General features: G+C 42.8%; 1 protein-coding gene across 1 annotated transcript; it reads left to right on the plus strand.

Moving 5' to 3' along the window:
* The first annotated feature begins 1,199 nt into the window (after positions 1-1,199).
* Positions 1,200-15,504, plus strand: has2 (hyaluronan synthase 2). The gene is given in 4 exon segments (NM_001127085.1): positions 1,200-1,727; positions 8,135-8,761; positions 12,646-12,747; positions 13,652-15,504. Coding segments are annotated over 3 exon segments (1,659 nt in total). The 5' UTR covers positions 1,200-1,727; the 3' UTR covers positions 14,582-15,504.
* The last annotated feature ends 4,080 nt before the right edge of the window (positions 15,505-19,584 follow it).

Raw genomic sequence — 19,584 nt, forward strand, 5'->3', positions numbered from 1 at the left:
ACATACAGTGCAACATACAGTACAACATATAGTGCAACATACAGTGCAACATACAGTGCAACATACAGTGCAACATACAGTACAACATATAGTGCAACATACAGTACAACATACAGTGCAACATACAGTACAACATACAGTACAACATACAGTGCAACATACAGTACAACATACAGTGCAACATACAGTGCAACATACAGTGCAACATATAGTACATTACTTTCCTGTACATGCAGTTTTCTATTTCACATTCATTTCTTAAATAGTGACTAAACCATTACTGCCCCCCCCTAGAATAAACCCATTCAATCCCAGCCCCCTGTAACCCCGCTGCAGCCCCCGCTCCCCCCATATCGCCCAGTAAGTATCGCTCCGCGCCGCGCCAGCGCCACCCAGTGGCCAGAGGTGCCAGTGCAGAGAGGGCGCAGGGAGATTCTCATTTCGTACATCAGCCTGAGTGACATTTACACCAGAAAATCACTGCACTCAGGAGTCTCATATTATAAACTCTGCCGTTGTCCTGGGGGGGGGTGTGTAAGGGGGGTGGGGGGCATTGGATTCTTGGAAATACACCCCCCCTTACTTTTGCATGCATCCCCTACCATCTTCCTACAAGAAATAAATCCCTGCAGATCAAGGTTCTCCATTTAAGCCTATTTAACCCCTTCCTGCAGCAAAGCTCAATGTCCCCTATCATTGGCCCTTATACCTGATATCCTGATCCAGCTCCTCAATTGAACCGACACAGGAGCCTTAATATGAATGATTATTTCTGATTATTGATGAAACAGAACAATGGATTTTAACTCGTTGAGTGCCAGATTCCAGTTACCCAGCTCCCCATAGCATTACAACTAAACACACCTCTGCCCATGAAGTTTGGCTACTGAGCATCCAATCCACAGCCCATGGCTGGGAGGGTGTATAGAACACCCTGTAGTCTCCCCTGTCCCCCCCAGGGCTGTCCCCCCCAATCAGGTGATGAGACCCCTATGTGTATTGAGCGCTGTGCAAATGGTTGCAATTATGTTAATTGAATTGAGTTGCCTAAAAAAAAGGGAGTCTGATCCCAGCCAACAGTGAACTTTGAATGGATAGGGTTTTCTTAAAGAGTCCCCTCCTCCTTGCCCCCCACTCCCTCCTCCCTATTAAAGAGAACACCAAGAGCCTTTGCGCTGCTTTAAAGACCCCCTTAACCAGAAGAAAGAGAGGAGGACTAAGAAGAGTCAATGAGAAAAAGGGGCGTCTGGAAGGGATAACACTCTGGCACTATTTGCTCCGAAGGAAGGACTAAAAGCCCCCAGCGCCACTCACTGCATCAGCTTCACATGTTGCACATCTGGATCGCCCGCTGCTCTGCGACACTATCGCACTCTCTGCGCTCCCAGCGCAACGGCCACTCGCAAAGAACCAGCTGATTTCCAAAGTGCTTTATTTTATACCTAGTCTAGATAGGACTTTTTTTTTTTTATTATATTATTATATATATTTTTTTAAAAATTGGAAGGAAAACGTGGAAGCTCTTGTTGCCCATTTTAACACTATATATATATATATATATATATAGAATTTACTACTTTTATAGACCAGTATTTTTATTTAATTGATCCAATTGACTGCTTGCTGACCAAAGCTCTTCTGATAATACCTCAGTGGTGGAACCTGGGCTGACGGACCACACAGCAGACTTCGGCCCTAGTGACCATAGGACCAAGGCAATAACCAAGGTAAGGGAAAGTCTACCTGTAGTTTAATGGCACTAAACTGCTTATTCAGTGCATTATATATTTATATGTACAAGGAATCATGGGTGCAAGTGTTGGGGGCACTGTCTATGGCAGGGACCAATTCAGTATCTTTATAATGGCAGCCTTGTATAGTATAGATATTATTATTTTAATATAATAGAGAAGCATTCATGTTCTGTACTTTGCATGGGGGTGGGATTGGTGTAAATGTAATATTAACTTTATTTTGTAGTGGTTTTGCCTATAAATGGTAAATGCTGTCAGGTTGCAATCAGTATGGCAGCAGGGGATATAGCAGGGCAGGCCGTGGGGCTATACATTGTATTCATTCATTGGGACTGTAAGATCGTTCCGTTAGAATTGGCAGGCCTGGTGGCTGCTGTTGGGGGGGGGGGGGGGCAGGGGGCGTGGCTGGAGCAGAATGGAAGTACGTGCCAGGGACATGTCTAGGTATGGGGGGGTGTGAAGCTTAGAGAACATGACAAAAGGCTTTATAATGAGGTGTTACTCTAACACTTGCATTGAGATTGAAGTGCCTGGGTGGGCTGAGCTTAGGCACCCACCGGTGGGAGGGACCATGTTCCTCAGCAGGGGGTGCTCTGATGTCTGTAGCTTGGGGGCACAGTAAACTGAGAGGCTGGGTTTGAACGAATTGTATCCCAGGGGGGCTCCTGCCATCCTAGTGGGGGGGATTATGAGGGTTGGGGGGGGGTTAGGAAGGTTGGGGGGGTTAGGAAGGTTGGGGGGGGGTAAAGCCACCCAGTCCCTATGTCCCTCTCCCTGGCACAACAGCCCACCGGTGCCCTGAGTGCCCATAAGCACTAGCAGGAAACAAGTAGTTAAATGTGAAACGTGGCATTAGCTGTGCCCACTAGGGTGAGTGTGCGGGAATACAGGCTTTGCTCTGTCAGCCTTGCGTTCTCTTACTGGGGGCACGGTGGGACTGGGGGGGCAGAACTCTGCATTTAGCAGCTCATCTCTGCCCCCAGCTTAGTCCTATCCGTATTGGGAGTGGGAATTGGGAAGCCCAGGTAGCATTTATGGGCCATGCTGGGATGTCAGGGCAAACAGTAATGCACATCACTTCCTGGATAGCAAAGGCTGCTGGGTATTGTAGTTTCCTGAACCCCATTGCTAAGAAAGAATGCCAAGCTGACATACATATGGATGTGACAGTGCAACAGTGTTCATTAGAGAGCCAGCGCTTCTATTTTATCCCCTGTTCCCACCATGAATATTGGAGTCAGGAGTGAGCGGGGCAGTTAATCATGAGGCTGCACAGAGGGACCAGTGTGGGGATCTTGGCTCCTATTACTGCAAGCTGGAGCCCTCATCAAGCTGCCTCTTGTACTTCCAACCCACGTGACCCATTTGGGGGAATACCTTTGACGTCACTTAAGGTGTAGACCTCCCCAAGTGACGCCATAAGCCGCCCGTCTGTGATTGGCCGCTGGCTGTAGGCTGGGGTTCCCTAGAGTTGGAGGTTGCATGGGAGATAGGGAGCAGGGCATGTGGTTTCTCCAGAGGGGGGTGCTGACAGCGCAGAGATAGCGTTGCCCTTCATCTGGGGGTGCCAGCATTGTCAGAGGGGGCTGCTATCTCCCAAAGCCATGGGAGCAACAGATTTTTCCATGGGATCTTTCCATTGCATTTTCCTGAGCTCTGAATTCTTCACCTACGCCTATTGCCTTATCTGCACAAGGCTATGAATAGAAAGTGGCAGAGGCATGATGTTGCCTTGTATAGGCTTTTCTGTGGGGCACAGGGGGGGGCAATGCTATTTTGTGTTCCACTAGCGGTGTTAGAATGTTGCGCTGGGCTCATTTCGCAACCTGGTCGCCCAATTCATATTTAATATCATTTTCATTGAATCAAATCCTCTTTTGCGAGGGGATAAAATAACCAATACCCAGATATTCCCCCCCCCCCCCCCAACCAACTCCTGACTTGTACAGGACTAGGGCTGTGCTTAGTGAATGAGCCCCACAGTCGTCTGTGCCTTCTAGGAAAAGCCCACGTGCCATAAGCGGTTAATTCTCCTGACACCGTGACTATAAAAAACCCCATTTAACCCCCTCAGACTCCAAGCAATTGTGTGTGGTCATTTCCTAGAAGCGAGGTGTCAGGTTGCAAGCGATTTTGCCTCGTTTCAGCCGCTCATAGGGGGATTTGGTTTCAAAGATTTCACTTTCTTTTCCTTCCCTCTGGTCTAAATCCCATAAATATGGCAGTGGCGGGTGGGAAGTATAAAAGGCAGAAGTTTCCCTTTAAACGCTGTTCTGTCACAATGTTGGCCAATAAACACGCGGGCATCACCTTGCTGCGCTAGTGTAAACAGCCGGCGACTCTTATAAACATTCGCTCGTAGTAAAAGGATGAGGCGAGTGTGTAACGGATAATATTTACTTTGCGGTTGCATATGAGAATGGGCCCAGGCCATTAGTACATAGAGCTCTGTGTGCAACAGGCAAAGGGCCGGCACCCTCAGGGAAGGTTTTTATTGGTCGAAAGATTTTGAAAGTGTTCAACGGGTTCATTAAAGGCAAATTAAAGCTTCTGCCTTGGCCTTCATTCTGTGCCCCTATCCATAGGGCTATCTATCTATCTATCTATCTATCTATCTATCTATCTATCTATCTATCTATCTCTCTATCTACTATCTATCTATCTATCTATCATCTATCTATCTATCTATCATCTATCTATCTATCCATTTATCTAGCATGAAAATGGTTCCTGGGGGTGCCAATAAGAACTACAGAAGGATCTGTTTGGCATTATACTGGGTTTTTATGCAACCAAAACTTGCAAGCCAGAAATTCAAAAATAAGCACCTACTTTGAGGCCGTTGAGCGCAACATCCAAGGGGTTGGGGGGCAACATGTTACCCCTGAGCCACTGGTTGGGGATCACTGCCCTAATTACTCCCTTTATGATACAGCTCTACCCATTGATCCATTGCCATAGTGCTCCCTACCTGTCACTGGGCCAGCGCTTGCTGTAGGAGCACATAGGGTCATGTACCCATAGTAATGTACCCATAGTAATGTACCCATAGTAATGTACCCATAGTAATATACCCATAGTAATGTACCCATAGTAATGTACCCATAGTAATATACCCATAGTAATGTACCCATAGTAATGTACATATAGTAATGTACCCATAGTAATGTACCCATAGTAATGTACCCAGTAATGTACCCTTAGTAATGTACCCTTAGTAATGTACCCATAGTCATGTACCCGTAGTAATGTACCCTTAGTAATGTACCCATAGTCATGTACCCTTAGTAATGTACCCATAGTAATGTACCCATAGTCATGTACCCATAGTCATGTACCCATAGTCATGTACCCTTAGTAATCTTTCACATAGTAATGAACCCATAGTAATGTACCCATAGTAATGTACCCTTAGTAATGTACCCATAGTAATGTAGCCATAGTCATGTACCCATAGGAATGTACCCTTAGGAATGTACCCATAGTAATGAACCCATAGTAATGTACCCATAGTAATGTAGAATTTATTAGTCACCTGTATAAAAATGAGCATTTGATTGGTTGCTGTGGATTATGACACCTGGAGAAACCTCTAGACCTTTATCCTAGGAATATAAGGATGCCTCCTTCCAGTTAAAGACTTGTGTTGGCCTCTGCTGTCTGGGGTTGCTGGGAACTGTAGTTTAACTACATCTGGAGCATAATAGGCCTGCAAATCCCTTTAATATAATGTTTGTATACAGCACACACACAAGTGCCAAAGATAAGCAGCATCCGGGCTGGACAGTTCCCCGGAGAAGCCGCATCTCCCAACACTCGTCTCAGGCTTTATTATATTTAGGCCCATGGCACACATGGTGTTTTGAAACTCAAAACCTTTCCTGGGACAAAGCAGTGAGAATTATTGTGGGCCTAGTTCCCTTGGCTAATACTTGCCACTGTCCCATAGCCCTGAGGGATATGAGTGAGATAAAGAATTCCTTCCCTGCCTTTCTATTTGATGCTGGCGATTGGAGTCGGGAACAGCTGGAGGACCAAGACTTCTAATGTTTAATAATTACAGTGTTTTGCTTAAACTCAGTCTTGTAACCCATGGCAACCAGCCAGCTGTTTGTTAACTGCTCTTAATCAGCAACCTCCAGCTGCTGATTGGCTGCCAGGGTCTTAGAAACCTTGTAATGTCTTTGCATAACCCCGTTAATGTAATGAAGATAATTACTGACTCGTTAGTGTGGAAACGAGCCTGCCCTGTTGCTCATTTGAGCAATTCAGCCAGTTGCCTCCACTTTAGATTAGAAAAGAAACTTAATGGAGGGTCCTGGGAATTGTAGTGCAAACACAGCAATGGGGAGTATCTGAACCCCCCCTCTGATTTATGGCTTTCTGCATTGCTTGGGGGCTCCTAACTCCAGCCTTGGGTCTTGAAATCAAAACCGTGTTACATAATTAGACCATACAAAGTCAGGCTTAATTACATTATATTAGCATGTGACATTCCAGGCTCTTTGATAAATGGCCCCGGGGTGTAATGACACTTCCACTGCTTCCCGTACAGCAGCCCCCACAGTTAGGCATTCAGCAGCCGAGACTTGGGTAATATATTGAGCCCTCTGTGGGCCGGGGATTCTGATGAATCCTATGGTTTGTGCTAAAAGGTATTTCTGTCCCCTCCTCAGAGGGCGTAGGCAGCGCGTACGGCAAAAAAAAGGTCTACTTGAGGTAAATTCGATGCATTCCTGTCCCACAATGAGGCCTTTAAATATTTTGTTTATACACCACCGGGAAAAAGCGAGGCGTGCACTGCTGAGAGGGGCGCGCTTACCTTGCGGGGCTAACCTACAGGAAATTTCAACTGTTGATGTTCTAGTTTAAACAAGGAGGCGATTGGAGACTAAAATACTGATATAATCAATATTTAGAGATTTGGGGGGCTTCTTAGATTGCAGGGAGGCTGAGTCTAAAGGGGAATCAAATGGTATTAGATGTATAAATTAAAAATACCCAGCAATTGTGAAGACATGATTGTGGTGATGCTATGGGAGCCAGTAGGTCCCCTCTCCGCCCTTCCCTGGGAGAGGCCCTGGATACAGCAGATTATTAGTGACGTTGAATAACTCCCCTCCCAAACTGAAATATTCTTCCTAGAAGCAAATGATTTCAGCATCTGGTAAGATGTTTTCTCAAGGCTAATGTAGCGGCCGGGATTGGAGCATTTGAGCAGAACACAGTAGGCAGTGTTTTCAGCATGTTCCCCTTTCGGCATAAAAAGGAACATTTACAGCTTCATGATGTAAGAGGGTGGTGTTCCCAAATCAGCTGCAGCCGGCCAGCATATGATGTGATGCTCACAATCAGAACACGCTTGCTTAGCTGGCGGATAAATAGAAACAAAACCCAACGTGTTTATCGTATGGTTCCCAGTTGGGCCCCTGTCGGGGAGGCACAGAGAGGACAGTGGCTCTGGATCCCTAGCTTAGATGGGTTCCTTGGATAAGGGGGATAAGAAAAAGATCAATGGACAGCAACTGTTAGACAGTTGGGACTGACAGTGGGTCCTAGTAGTTGCAACTGGGTCCAACTTTACTTTTGTCCCTTTCATTTGGGGCACTAGTCTTTCTGCATGACCTGAGGCCACACTCTGGTTCCTTAGACCCTATGACAATTTCAGAGCTTTAGCTGTTGTGTCGCACCTCCTACGCCCTTTGGTTGTAGAAGAATACAGTTGCAGAGATGCATATGATGGTGTCCATTCCCTACCTTGTACCTTTTATATGGGGTATCTACATAAAATGTGGAGTGTTGGGTAGGTAGCCCTATTAGTGCTTCTGTGTGGGGGGATGTTACATCATAGTGCTCCAGGAAGTGAAGGTATATCCTATTCTATGTAGTTTATATATCTGTATTCTCTCTGCTACCTGAATTCCTCCATCTGTTTATATTCATATTTGTGCTTTATGGTCATACCCATCGTGGGCATTTTGAGCCTCGTTCTTCGAAGAGACAGTCACACCTTGCATCTCCCAAATTGTATATGTATATGTCTAAATGTATGGTGGTCAGACCATTCCATCCACCTGATGGGTTCCGTAACATCTTCTTCTGAGAATATCAGGCATGAGATACTTCTATACTTTGGCCTCCATCCACCAACCATTTTTGTTAATGGAACCCCATCATCTTTATGTTTGTGACCTAGGTTCACCATCTAGGGAAGCACCATGAATGTGACTATGAGCCCCCATGGAACATTTATAAAGCAAAATACACAGAGACGGCATATATTAGGGGGCAATATTTTGGGGTTTATTGGAAAGTTCCTATTTTTGGTGTGTCTATGTCTATTGGTCATTAATAACCTGCTATGTTTCCCTCTTTTGCAGATGCACTGTGAACGGTTTATATGCATCCTGAGAATAATTGGGACAACTCTCTTTGGAGTCTCCTTGTTACTTGGAATCTCAGCTGCTTATATTGTTGGTTACCAATTTATCCAAACAGACAATTATTACTTCTCATTTGGCCTTTATGGGGCAATTTTAGCCCTCCATCTTATCATCCAAAGCCTTTTTGCCTTTCTGGAACACCGAAAAATGAAAAGATCTCTAGAAACCCCCATTAAGCTGAACAAATCCGTTGCCCTATGTATTGCTGCATATCAGGAGGATCCCGACTACTTACGGAAATGTTTACTCTCGGTCAAGCGTTTGACATACCCAGGAATGAAAGTCATCATGGTGATCGATGGGAACTCGGACGACGATCTGTATATGATGGATATCTTTCGTGAGATTATGGGGAGTGACAGCTGCGCCACTTACGTTTGGAAAAATAACTTCCACCTGAAAGGTCCAAACGAGACGGACGGATCCCATAGAGAGAGCATGCAGCACGTCACGCAGATGGTTCTGTCCAATAAAAACGTGTGCATCATGCAAAAATGGGGCGGGAAGAGAGAAGTCATGTACACAGCGTTCAAGGCACTGGGGAGAAGCGTGGATTATGTGCAGGTAGGTAACAAGGTGCCGTAGGCTTTGCCACTGCAATCAAATAAAGGGGCTTTTGTCCAGTCAGGGGAGAATGTTTTCAAGATACGCGAGTATGTTTCAAACACAGCACACCATTCAGTCTATTAAAACATAATGTGCCCTTTGGAAGCAGGTTTCTTCTCGTATAAAAGCAAATGAACAAATTGGGAGGAAAAAAAAAAAAGATTAAGGGGAAGCGGATCACGTCATCCTGGAGAGCTGACAGCAGTCTCCTCCTTCTCTGGCCCGTGTTTAACAAGTCTTGAGAAACCTCCACCAGAAATTGAAAAAAAATCTCACACTTAGGAAAGATTCTTCAAAACAGAACATTTCTAGGCGCGTTAAGGTTCATATACTTGTATGTTGAGTTACCCCTGGCACTTATTGACACATTTAAACCCTTGATGTCCATAAAATGATGGATTTGCCAGTTTGTTTATAAAACTTTCCTTGTTGTTAGGCTGTGACTGCTCCAACTTCATAGTCCCAACACCAGGAGATGTTCTAGTCGCAGCCTGAACCTCCCTAGTGTTAGAAATGCAGCAGTTCTAGTGGGCCCAGGAGGCACAAAGAGGGTTCTAATAGTTGGCATTGATGCAGTAGTGTAAAGCTTGCCTTGGTGGAAAGAAAATGTATCTAGAAGGGGGAAGGCTGTAGAGCAGTTAAGAAGCCAGGTCCATGGAAACCAGTCCATAGATAGTCTTTGGAATGTTCAACCAGTGCCATCATGTAATGCACCATAAAGTAAAGGAGGGGCAATGTGCTTTTCATACTATCAATAAGGAGCCCAGCACTGGCCGTAGGGATTACATATCTCCCCATTGTAATGAGGCTGACCAGGGAAAATAGTTTCCTTTGCAATATAAAGATTGAAGGACATCTGTGAAAGCTTCTCCTGCAATATATTTAGGGCTATGTACCAAGCAGCGCTAAGGGAAAGTCACATGCCTCAGCACCAGGAGACACAGAGAGGGCTATGTATCAAGGCATGGTGTAATAAATGGACAGTCAGAGGTTTTTTTTACACATCGTAAATCCAATTTCACTGGAGGGAATGGCAGCTTTAGAACTTTGCACTTGCTTTGCCGTAGCACCACTTGCTACATTTTATTGAGCTGCCAGTCAGGCTCTTTCAGAACTTCTCTAATTTATTTGTTTTTTAACTTAAATTTGCCCAAATGACTGTAACGGTGACTGCAGCGCCTTCTGTCGTAGCTTTTGTGCTTTGATACGGAACACTTTTACTGCTGTCAGGGGTCTGTTTGCACTGCCCGACCAGTGAAGGTGCCTCTTGTTGTCAGATCTTTGGGAAAAAAAGATGAAACACCTCTCTGATTTAGGCAACGCTTCCTGAAATGCATCTGGCATCCACACTTTCCTTTCACTGCTCACGCTCGGCGCTTAAAGGCTTCTAGTGCTCTTAATGTTAGTTTAGGTCAATTCCCAGAGAAGCTGGAGGGAGGGATTGCAGACACGTGGAAGGAAAAATGGCACATTTGTTACTAAATATAAGGGTTGGGTATTCTGTAGGGCTTAGCAGACTTTGTGGCCCCATTATTTTTTATAAAATATGAGGTTTGACCTACACCTGTTGTTGTTTAAGTACCACGTCTGTTGACTGTTGGTGTGTGCTGTTGACTGAATGGCTAGAGGTTGACCAACGTTGATGTAGGGGGTCATCATTCTTCCCGTAATGGCTGCTGTGTTCCCCTTCCATCAAAGAATCCCTAGGCATTATTCCCCTATTAAGGACATATCTATGGATAGCCTCTTTGAATCTCATCTGTCCTCTTAATGGTTTATTCCTCAAACTGTCTACTGACTATGAGTCAGACTGGCCTTCAAATCCACCAGGAGGCAGGGTCTTCTCACCCCAACACATTGAGGACATCTGGTGAAAACTGTTTCTGCAGTTGACGTTACATATCCGAATTTTCGAATCCCTTGATAGTCTAGTGGCCCGGGTCCAGGAAAACTAGCTTCACATTTTCAGAGCAGGTTTTATTTTTACGATACTTTTTATTTTACTTTATTTTCCCCTGCTTAGCACTGACAGTTGATCTGGAGACCACAAAAAAACCTGATCTGTATAAAAGAAAGGGAAAGAGAATGTGGGCATGATTTGCTAATTACACCAGTGCAACTAATCAGATCTTTGGTTTAAATCTCTAACTTGAAGTAGAATGATCAAAACTTATTGCTAATTGGCTGCTCTTGGTAGCCGCAATGGTACAATTTAGCACGAGACATTAGATATATGGTGAATTGCATAAACAAGAGCATGGAAGCTGGTGTAGACTTTGTTAGAGAGTCCTTCTGTATGAGACCACACATAAAGACACTGGTGCACCATAACCGCCCCCACAAAGTACTTTTTTATGTATACATATAATTTATTACTTGCTTGGACTTTTAAAGGTCTCGACTAGGATTCAAAATAAGCCCTGGCATTTCAGTACATAGAGGCCCAAACAGCGCCCCCAGCCCAATAAATAGTGAGTGTCTATGGCATCTTACAGTAGCCCCTCTGGCATTTGCCTGAATCCACAGATGAATGTTACTTATATTCTATGAGTTCTTTTTAATTCCATTCTATGTAACCACCACCTACCCCTCGATACCTTTCATCTTCTGCATGTGGAATTGATCCCCATATTGATTGATTATTTTATTTGTACTCATAGGGTTAACTGAGGTCCCACTTGTCATTAGTAAACCCTCTGTATGTGCCTAGAAATTCCCTATGTACTTCTTGTATAACCTGGTAGACAAATAGAGAAATGAAAGGTAGATTTTCAAAGGTCTTCTGCTGAGCCCAGGGCAGCTTTCCTCCCCATCACTCTTATCTAATTTGTCATGGATATTGAATCTCTGGGGCCGTTTGTCTTCCTACCTGCTGTGAAGGCTCAGACATCATCTGACCTCTGTATTCTCAGGTCTAGGAGACGTCGGTATCTGTTGCTTCGTTGCACACTTCAGATAATGAAGCTAAACCTACACTTCTAATCAGAATCACGTGTTTCTGATTTAAGAACCAGTCCTATTTCTGCTACATTTGCAAATATTTTAATCAAGAGTCAGTGTTAGTGCTGAATTCATTGCTGGCCTCTTTGGGGTAATGACGAGATGAAGATCTCATGGAGCTGTCATGGTTCCCATAGTAGTATGGCTTGTGGCATAATTGGCTGAGCGCTATCTGATGCCCCTGCCCATTTGATGGGTTTTCAGGAGAACATATGACCACCATGTACCCTCTGAACAAGATACTCTGACTATAGATAGGTCATCCTATTGACTCCCAGAATGGTCTGTACCATTTGGTCCATCGATTTGCACAGGTAAAATGCCATTCCGCAAAATGTTTATGGCACTGAAGTCTCTTCAATGATTACCTTTACAGCAGGCCAGCTAGGGCCATAGGTATAGAAAGCCCTTTTGACTAAAAGTTGACATAACTGCTTTATATTATAACCATTATTTAACTCAAAGATAGATCCATAGCCTTTTCCATCTGTTGCTAAACTATATCCCTCAGAATTCTCCAACATTCCGGGACCTACATGGTGTACTTTCCTCATCCAGCCTCTCCCCTTCAGAATAAGGGTGTGATCATTGGCACAGTTCATTATACTACAGCTGCACATGTTTAAGCTCATTCAGCTCTGTAACATATTCTTATGTCTCAATGATCCTCATTCACAGACCTAAAACATTTCTATTTTGCAAATGGCACGTGGTGGTGCCTAACTAAAACACAGAGGAGGGGGTTGCTTGCTAAAACCATTTCTTGGTGTCTGTTGACTTGTTTTCAGAGGAGACATTGGCTTTCTTTGCTCATCATTTTATCTTTTTTTTTATCTGTCTAGGTATGCGACTCTGACACAGTGCTCGATCCGGCATCGTCGGTGGAGATGGTCAAAGTACTGGAGGAAGACATCATGGTTGGAGGAGTGGGTGGAGATGTGCAGGTAAATTGATGCTGCTTTTGCCATGTTCTTCTTGATAATGATTTGCTTGGAATTCATGGGGTAGTAAAACACCATAGAGAGAGGAACACATTGGAATCTGATACAGTGGGAACAAGGTGGCCTTAATAATAAGATTGTTATTAAAACAAAGCAACTTGACTCGACTCATCTACTGTTGCTACTCAGCTGGCCATTGGTCTGTAATCCCCTAAGATTATAGTTCAAAACATTATAAGTCCATAAAGCACCAATTCCATGGAAGTGTACGATTGTGAATTATGATTTAACCCTGGCCTAGGCTCCAACAGGCAAAGCTTAACATTCTGGTAGGAGAAATACATGCCATACGCCTGCACTACTAGTAATACAGATTAATGTGCTCAATGTAATGCCCAAAGTAGCACATCATAGAGCTTCCAAGACGGCACAGTAAATGAGCCCCAGAGAAGCAGAAGGCAGACGGATGTTTCATGTGCTTTCCCTGCATCCTGCTGGTCCAGCCATATCTATCCCTTTGAAAGTAATACCTTCTTGTAGTCACTTGTATGATTTGAAGCAGCTTGAAAGCTAATCTATAATGGTCAGTGTTGGACAAGCAGTTGTGCTCTCCCAATTACTGTAAAATGTAACTGTGGGAGGGGAAGCACTTCTCATCTTTTCTTTTGATGTCCGTTTCACTGCCTCATTGTTCCCCATACATATAATTTACTGTTCTGATGTCCCTTTTATGTAAGGAAGGGGTTTCCCTGTTCGACTTCATCCAAGGAATCATGATTAGATAGCTGCAGAGTCTATAATGGAGAGAAGGGCGATATAATTAAATTCTCAATGATACACTTGCAACAATGCAGGAAACTGTTTTCAGGTCACTGCCATTAATTCTTTACTTTATTCTTTATTGCAGATTTTAAACAAGTACGACTCGTGGATTTCCTTCCTGAGTAGCGTCAGATACTGGATGGCGTTTAACATTGAGAGAGCGTGCCAGTCTTACTTCGGCTGTGTGCAATGCATCAGCGGCCCCTTGGGGATGTACCGGAACTCCCTTCTCCACGAATTCCTTGAAGATTGGTACAACCAAGAATTTTTGGGTTCCCAGTGCAGTTTCGGGGATGATCGCCACCTCACCAACCGAGTCTTGAGTCTGGGCTACGCAACCAAATACACGGCCAGGTCCAAATGCCTTACTGAAACCCCCACCGAGTACCTACGATGGCTCAACCAGCAAACGCGGTGGAGCAAGTCCTACTTCCGAGAATGGCTGTACAATGCAATGTGGTTCCATAAACATCACTTATGGATGACCTACGAAGCTGTGATTACTGGATTCTTTCCTTTCTTCCTCATCGCCACTGTCATCCAGCTCTTCTACCGCGGAAGGATCTGGAACATCCTTCTGTTTCTGCTGACAGTGCAACTTGTAGGCCTTATCAAGTCTTCCTTTGCTAGTGCTCTCCGGGGGAACATCGTCATGGTGTTCATGTCCCTCTACTCAGTGTTATACATGTCCAGTTTACTACCTGCCAAAATGTTTGCCATTGCCACAATCAACAAGGCAGGATGGGGCACATCGGGAAGGAAGACAATAGTTGTGAATTTTATAGGACTGATTCCTATAACCGTTTGGTTTACAATTCTCCTCGGGGGTGTCTGCTACACTATTTGGAGGGAAACCAAAAAGCCATTTTCAGAATCTGAAAAGATAGTTCTCGCCGTTGGTGCAATACTTTACGCGTGCTACTGGGTCATGCTTTTGACTATGTATGTTTCTCTCGTCATGAAGTGTGGCAGGCGGAGAAAGGAACCCCAACATGACTTGGTGCTCGATGTATGATGATACAGATGTGCCTGAGAAGTGCAAAAAAAAAAACAAACAAATATATAATTTTTTTTCAAAAGCCTTAAGAAGCCTTCCGCTTTAGGAAATCTAAGTATTACCGACATGAATTCATGTCACGATGGGAAATGCAACACTGCTGCTGCAACTTGAACAAACTCTACACGTGTGGACTCATTTTCAATTAGCCAAAGCCAAACTAGTTGAATCTGAGTTGTCGAGAACATCGAAGTAAACCCGTTGGGCGCCGGAGAGATGCAATGCAATTTGTTAGGAGACCTATCTCTGGGGCGCAACGGGTTTACGTCGGTCGTCCACGAAGGAAGGTGGGCGGCCATTTTGTTTATGCACTTTTTTTTTTCTGTTGTGCATATGCCTGACAGTGTTATGTCGTATATACCTCACTGGTCATGCTTATGTCTGGGTGGTCATGGTAGAGAGAGGAGCAGGAAGAGTTCCTATGGATCCTTACTCACTAAGGGATCTTGTTGAATGTTTCCTTTGTCTGGCAACGTTCCAAGTGAATGGACCTTGTGGCTCTAGCAATACCTTACAACATAATTTATAAACTTTATTTTTTAAAGTTCCTTTGGTTTTTTTTTTTTTGGTTTAGGGACGGCCTTTAGGCTGTCGAATGTCGAATATGTACATTGGTTAAGCTGTATTTTTATATGATTGTATTAATTATGTTTTTTATTTCTATGCTATTGGTTACAAATTTTTACATATTTTATATTGTACCTATCTGCTAAATAATTTGGTACTTTATTCTTTTTAAACTGTGTTTCTTTTTTTTTTTGTTTTTTTTATTTTATTTTTTAAACCGATACTTGTTATTTTTAAACTGGCCAAAATGTGAAAATTTATAATTGTTCATATTGTCCACAAAGAAAAGAATAAAATAATTATTTGTACTTTAACAACGGACGCAATGGTGATTTATTCCCGGATAAAGTGGATTGTGTTGGGGGGCCGTGGGGTCGTGGTTTATATTACAGGCATGGGATCCATTATCTGGAAACCTTTTATCCAGAAAATTTCGAATTACAGAAAGGCTGTCTCCCATAGACTCCAATATAAGCAAATACTTTTTAAAAATGATTTCCTTTTTCTCTGTAATAATAAAACAGTACCTGTACTTGATCCCAACTAAGATATAAATACCCCTTATTGGGGGCAGAACAGCCCTATTGGGTTTATTTCATGGTTAAATGATTCCCTTTTCTCTGTAATAATAAAACAGTACCTGTACTTGATCCCAACTAAGATATAATTACCCCTTATTGGGGGCAGAACAGCCCTATTGGGTTTATTTCATGGTTAAATGATTCCCTTTTCTCTGTAATAATAAAACAGTACCTGTACTTGATCCCAACTAAGATATAATTACCCCTTATTGGGGGCAGAACAGCCCTATTGGGTTTATTTAATGGTTAAATGATTCCCTTTTCTCTGTAATAATAAAACAGTACCTGTACTTGATCCCAACTAAGATATAATTACCCCTTATTGGGGGCAGAACAGCCCTATTGGGTTTATTTAATGGTTAAATGATTCCCTTTTCTCTGTAATAATAAAACAGTACCTGTACTTGATCCCAACTAAGATATAATTACCCCTTATTGGGGGCAGAACAGCCCTATTGGGTTTATTTAATGGTTAAATGATTCCCTTTTCTCTGTAATAATAAAACAGTACCTGTACTTGATCCCAACTAAGATATAATTACCCCTTATTGGGGCAGAACAGCCCTATTGGGTTTATTTAATGGTTAAATGATTCCCTTTTCTCTGTAATAATAAAACAGTACCTGTACTTGATCCCAACTAAGATATAATTACCCCTTATTGGGGGCAGAACAATCCTATTGGGTTTATTTAATGGTTAAATGATTTTTAGCAGACTTAAGTTATGGAGATCCAAATTACGGAAAGATCTCTTATCTGGAAAACCCCATTCTGGAAAACAGGTCCCATACCTGTATTGATATTGATATTATGAATATTAATTAAAAAAAGTGTTTTAGATTAATCTTAGTCCCAAAGTGAATGCTTGTGATTTTTACCTATCCAAAAAAATAAAGGACCAGAGAAGTGGCGTAACTAGATGTTATTGGGCCCCACAGTAATTCATTTTATTCATATTGGTAAGTTGACATCTTCTACTATGATTTATTGAAACGGCTCATTTATTTGGGCCTTACTGGGCCCTCTGCACTCCTGGGCCCCCAGGGTCTGCTTTCTCTGTACTTATGTCTTTGGGCCAGGGTGTACAAAAGCTGACAATTGGGGAGTATTCAGTTGTTTAAGAGTATAAAAAGCACTTTTGGGGTATATAGAGCCTTGTTCTTTGTGTTAGTGTTACTGAAGAAGGTCTATTATTGTTATTAGTATATTACTGTCTCACCTTGAGTCAATCTGGGGGTATTTATTGGAACAGTATTTACATGATAATGCTTATACAATGCAAAGGAATTTTTAGTTGGCCTTATAGACACCTTAGATATATAGAAAGACAGTGCAGTCTTAGAAAGTGATGGAAGTTTATATTTATAAAAGTATAGACAGTGTCACAACAACATCCCTTGTTGTAACACAGATGTCACTGGTGGGTTTTTTTGTAGAAATACTCAACTGAGCAACGACATTTCCTTTGGGTAACAGCCATGCACATTGTATTGGAAGGGATAGGACCCTTAAGCTTAAGTTGCCAAATGAGTGGATCTTTCCCCAATATTCCCACCTTGAGGTGCTCAGTATCAGATTGATGTGATTGTTTTGCCTGAGGGCTAAATGGTTAAATTACATTGATGGGGAAGTAGGCCATTAGGGCGAGGGCTTCACCAACAAGCCAATGCACTTCTTGTGCTGATTGGGTATGTTAAACCTTCCCAATGGACATCTGAAAGATTTTTGCCCTGATATGGATGAGCTGGGCCCATCTCAGGGCACCATGAATGAGCTGATAAGCTGCAGACTCTGCAATCTGTCTGCAGCTTTTATCAGCCCATGGATCGCCACCTTTTGCCATACACCTATAAATTACATTATGCTTAATTCATAGGAGGAGGCTCTTCCCACATATTTGGAAATTCATCTTGAGACATAGGCTTTGTTAATAGATATCCATGATCATAAATGATACCCCTCTTCTTCAGCCAATCAAAACATATTGTAGTGCCACCTGGCCTGCACTGCATAAATGACCCCCTATAACCGCTTACTCCCTATTAAAAGGGGTAAAATGAAATACACCAGCTCCTTATAAACAAGGTACAGTTTTTCTTTTGCAGAGTAAATAAGCTGGAAGGGAAATGTATTTCTCTCTCTTAATTAAACACGGGTAAGGCTCCATCTGGACATTGTGTAGTTTGGTCTCCAATACACAAAAAGGACTCTAAGGAACCAGAGAGAATCTGGGGAAGGGTGAGTAATCCGCCAGGGGGAATAGAGAAACTTTGTTATGAAGACAGACTCTGGGATTGATTACACTGAAGAGGTGCTCAAGGAGGAAAAGGGCCATTATGACAATATAAAAGGACCCTACAATAAACTTTTACAGAGAATTAATAGACGTTTGTAGATGATAAAAGGCATCCCTTGAGTTCAGAAGAAATGGGGTTTGAACCAAGCTGCTTAAGGAAATTTCTACAGCTAGAATAGTAAAGTTGTGGCATTCTATCCCTGAATTGGTTTCACTAGCAGACGTGTTAGAAGGGGTTCCCAACCTGCCTTACATGTGAGTGCTTGGGGGCCACACAGACATGGAGGTTACCAAATAAAGGCTGTGATTGGCTCCATTTTGGATGCAGGCCTGCCGGAGGCTTTGTTAGTATATTTAGGCCTTCAGGCCAGGAATTTTAAGAATATGCACCTGCTTTGAGGCCACTGGGATCAATGGGAGGGTGAGCGACATGTTGCTAGCCAATGGTTGGGGATCACTGGTCACACATTTAGAAAGGGTCACAAAGGGCCTTCTTAGCAAGTGAGATATCTACAGGAGGGTTTTTTTCATCTCTGAATGAACTAGGAACGAGAACAGATGACTTTTGCCAGGTTTTGTGGTAAAAAAAACACCCTTATACTCCATTGTCATTGTGCAACTCGGAAAAGGTCACCGCAAAAACACCCATTGACTTTAATACATTTTGCTTTTTTGCTCATTTTTCAGCTAAGCGAATCCAAAAAATATACAAAAACCACATTTGTTGGGCTGATTTTGAAAAGAAAAATATGCAAGTGTCGCCTATAATATTATAACCTTTTATTATAACAATTAATGGGAAAATCCTAATGATAAAAGGATAAAAAATAAATATCTGTAGTCAATAGAAGCCCAATATGTAGAAAACGCAAATCCTGTGATAGTTGACCAGAATCCAATGTATCATTGTGCTGTGAAATTACAACCCAGGTCCCGAGTGTATAAAAAACAACCCACAGTTATACAAGTTATGAGAAGGAAAGGCTACAGGCCATTTTACAATTTTTTTGGTCACACTACATACTCGAACCTTCTTGGTTCTTCAGGTTGTGGGACCAATAAAGTTACAATTTTAGAGAAGCTTGTCTTTCACATAACCTGTCTAGCTGTGCTAGGTAGCTGAAATTGAATACATAGGGTTTTATGTAATAAAAGGCACTAAGTTTGCCCAGGAGCAGTAACCCATAGCAACCAATCAACAGGTACAATTTACTGGTCACCTGTTTAAAAGAAAACATCTTATTGGTTGCTCTGGGTTACTGTTACTGGGCAAACTTAGTGCCTTTTATTACATATATAATATATTCTGCCTATAGGGCCCTCTGTTTCTGGCCTGCACCATTTTTAAATGTAATGGGCTATTAACCCTCTTCTTGGTTTTCTTTCCCATTAATTATAGCAAAACATTACGACACAGTGACACAATAACATAGGATCTTGGGTCGAAGTCATGTTTAAATTTTCCAATGAGCTGACTGGTTTCCAGATGTGACCACTGCACACTGTCTATACCACCA

Source organism: Xenopus tropicalis, chromosome 6 (genome assembly GCF_000004195.4).
Source record: "Xenopus tropicalis strain Nigerian chromosome 6, UCB_Xtro_10.0, whole genome shotgun sequence".
In the NCBI taxonomy this organism is placed as follows: Eukaryota; Metazoa; Chordata; class Amphibia; order Anura; family Pipidae; genus Xenopus; species Xenopus tropicalis.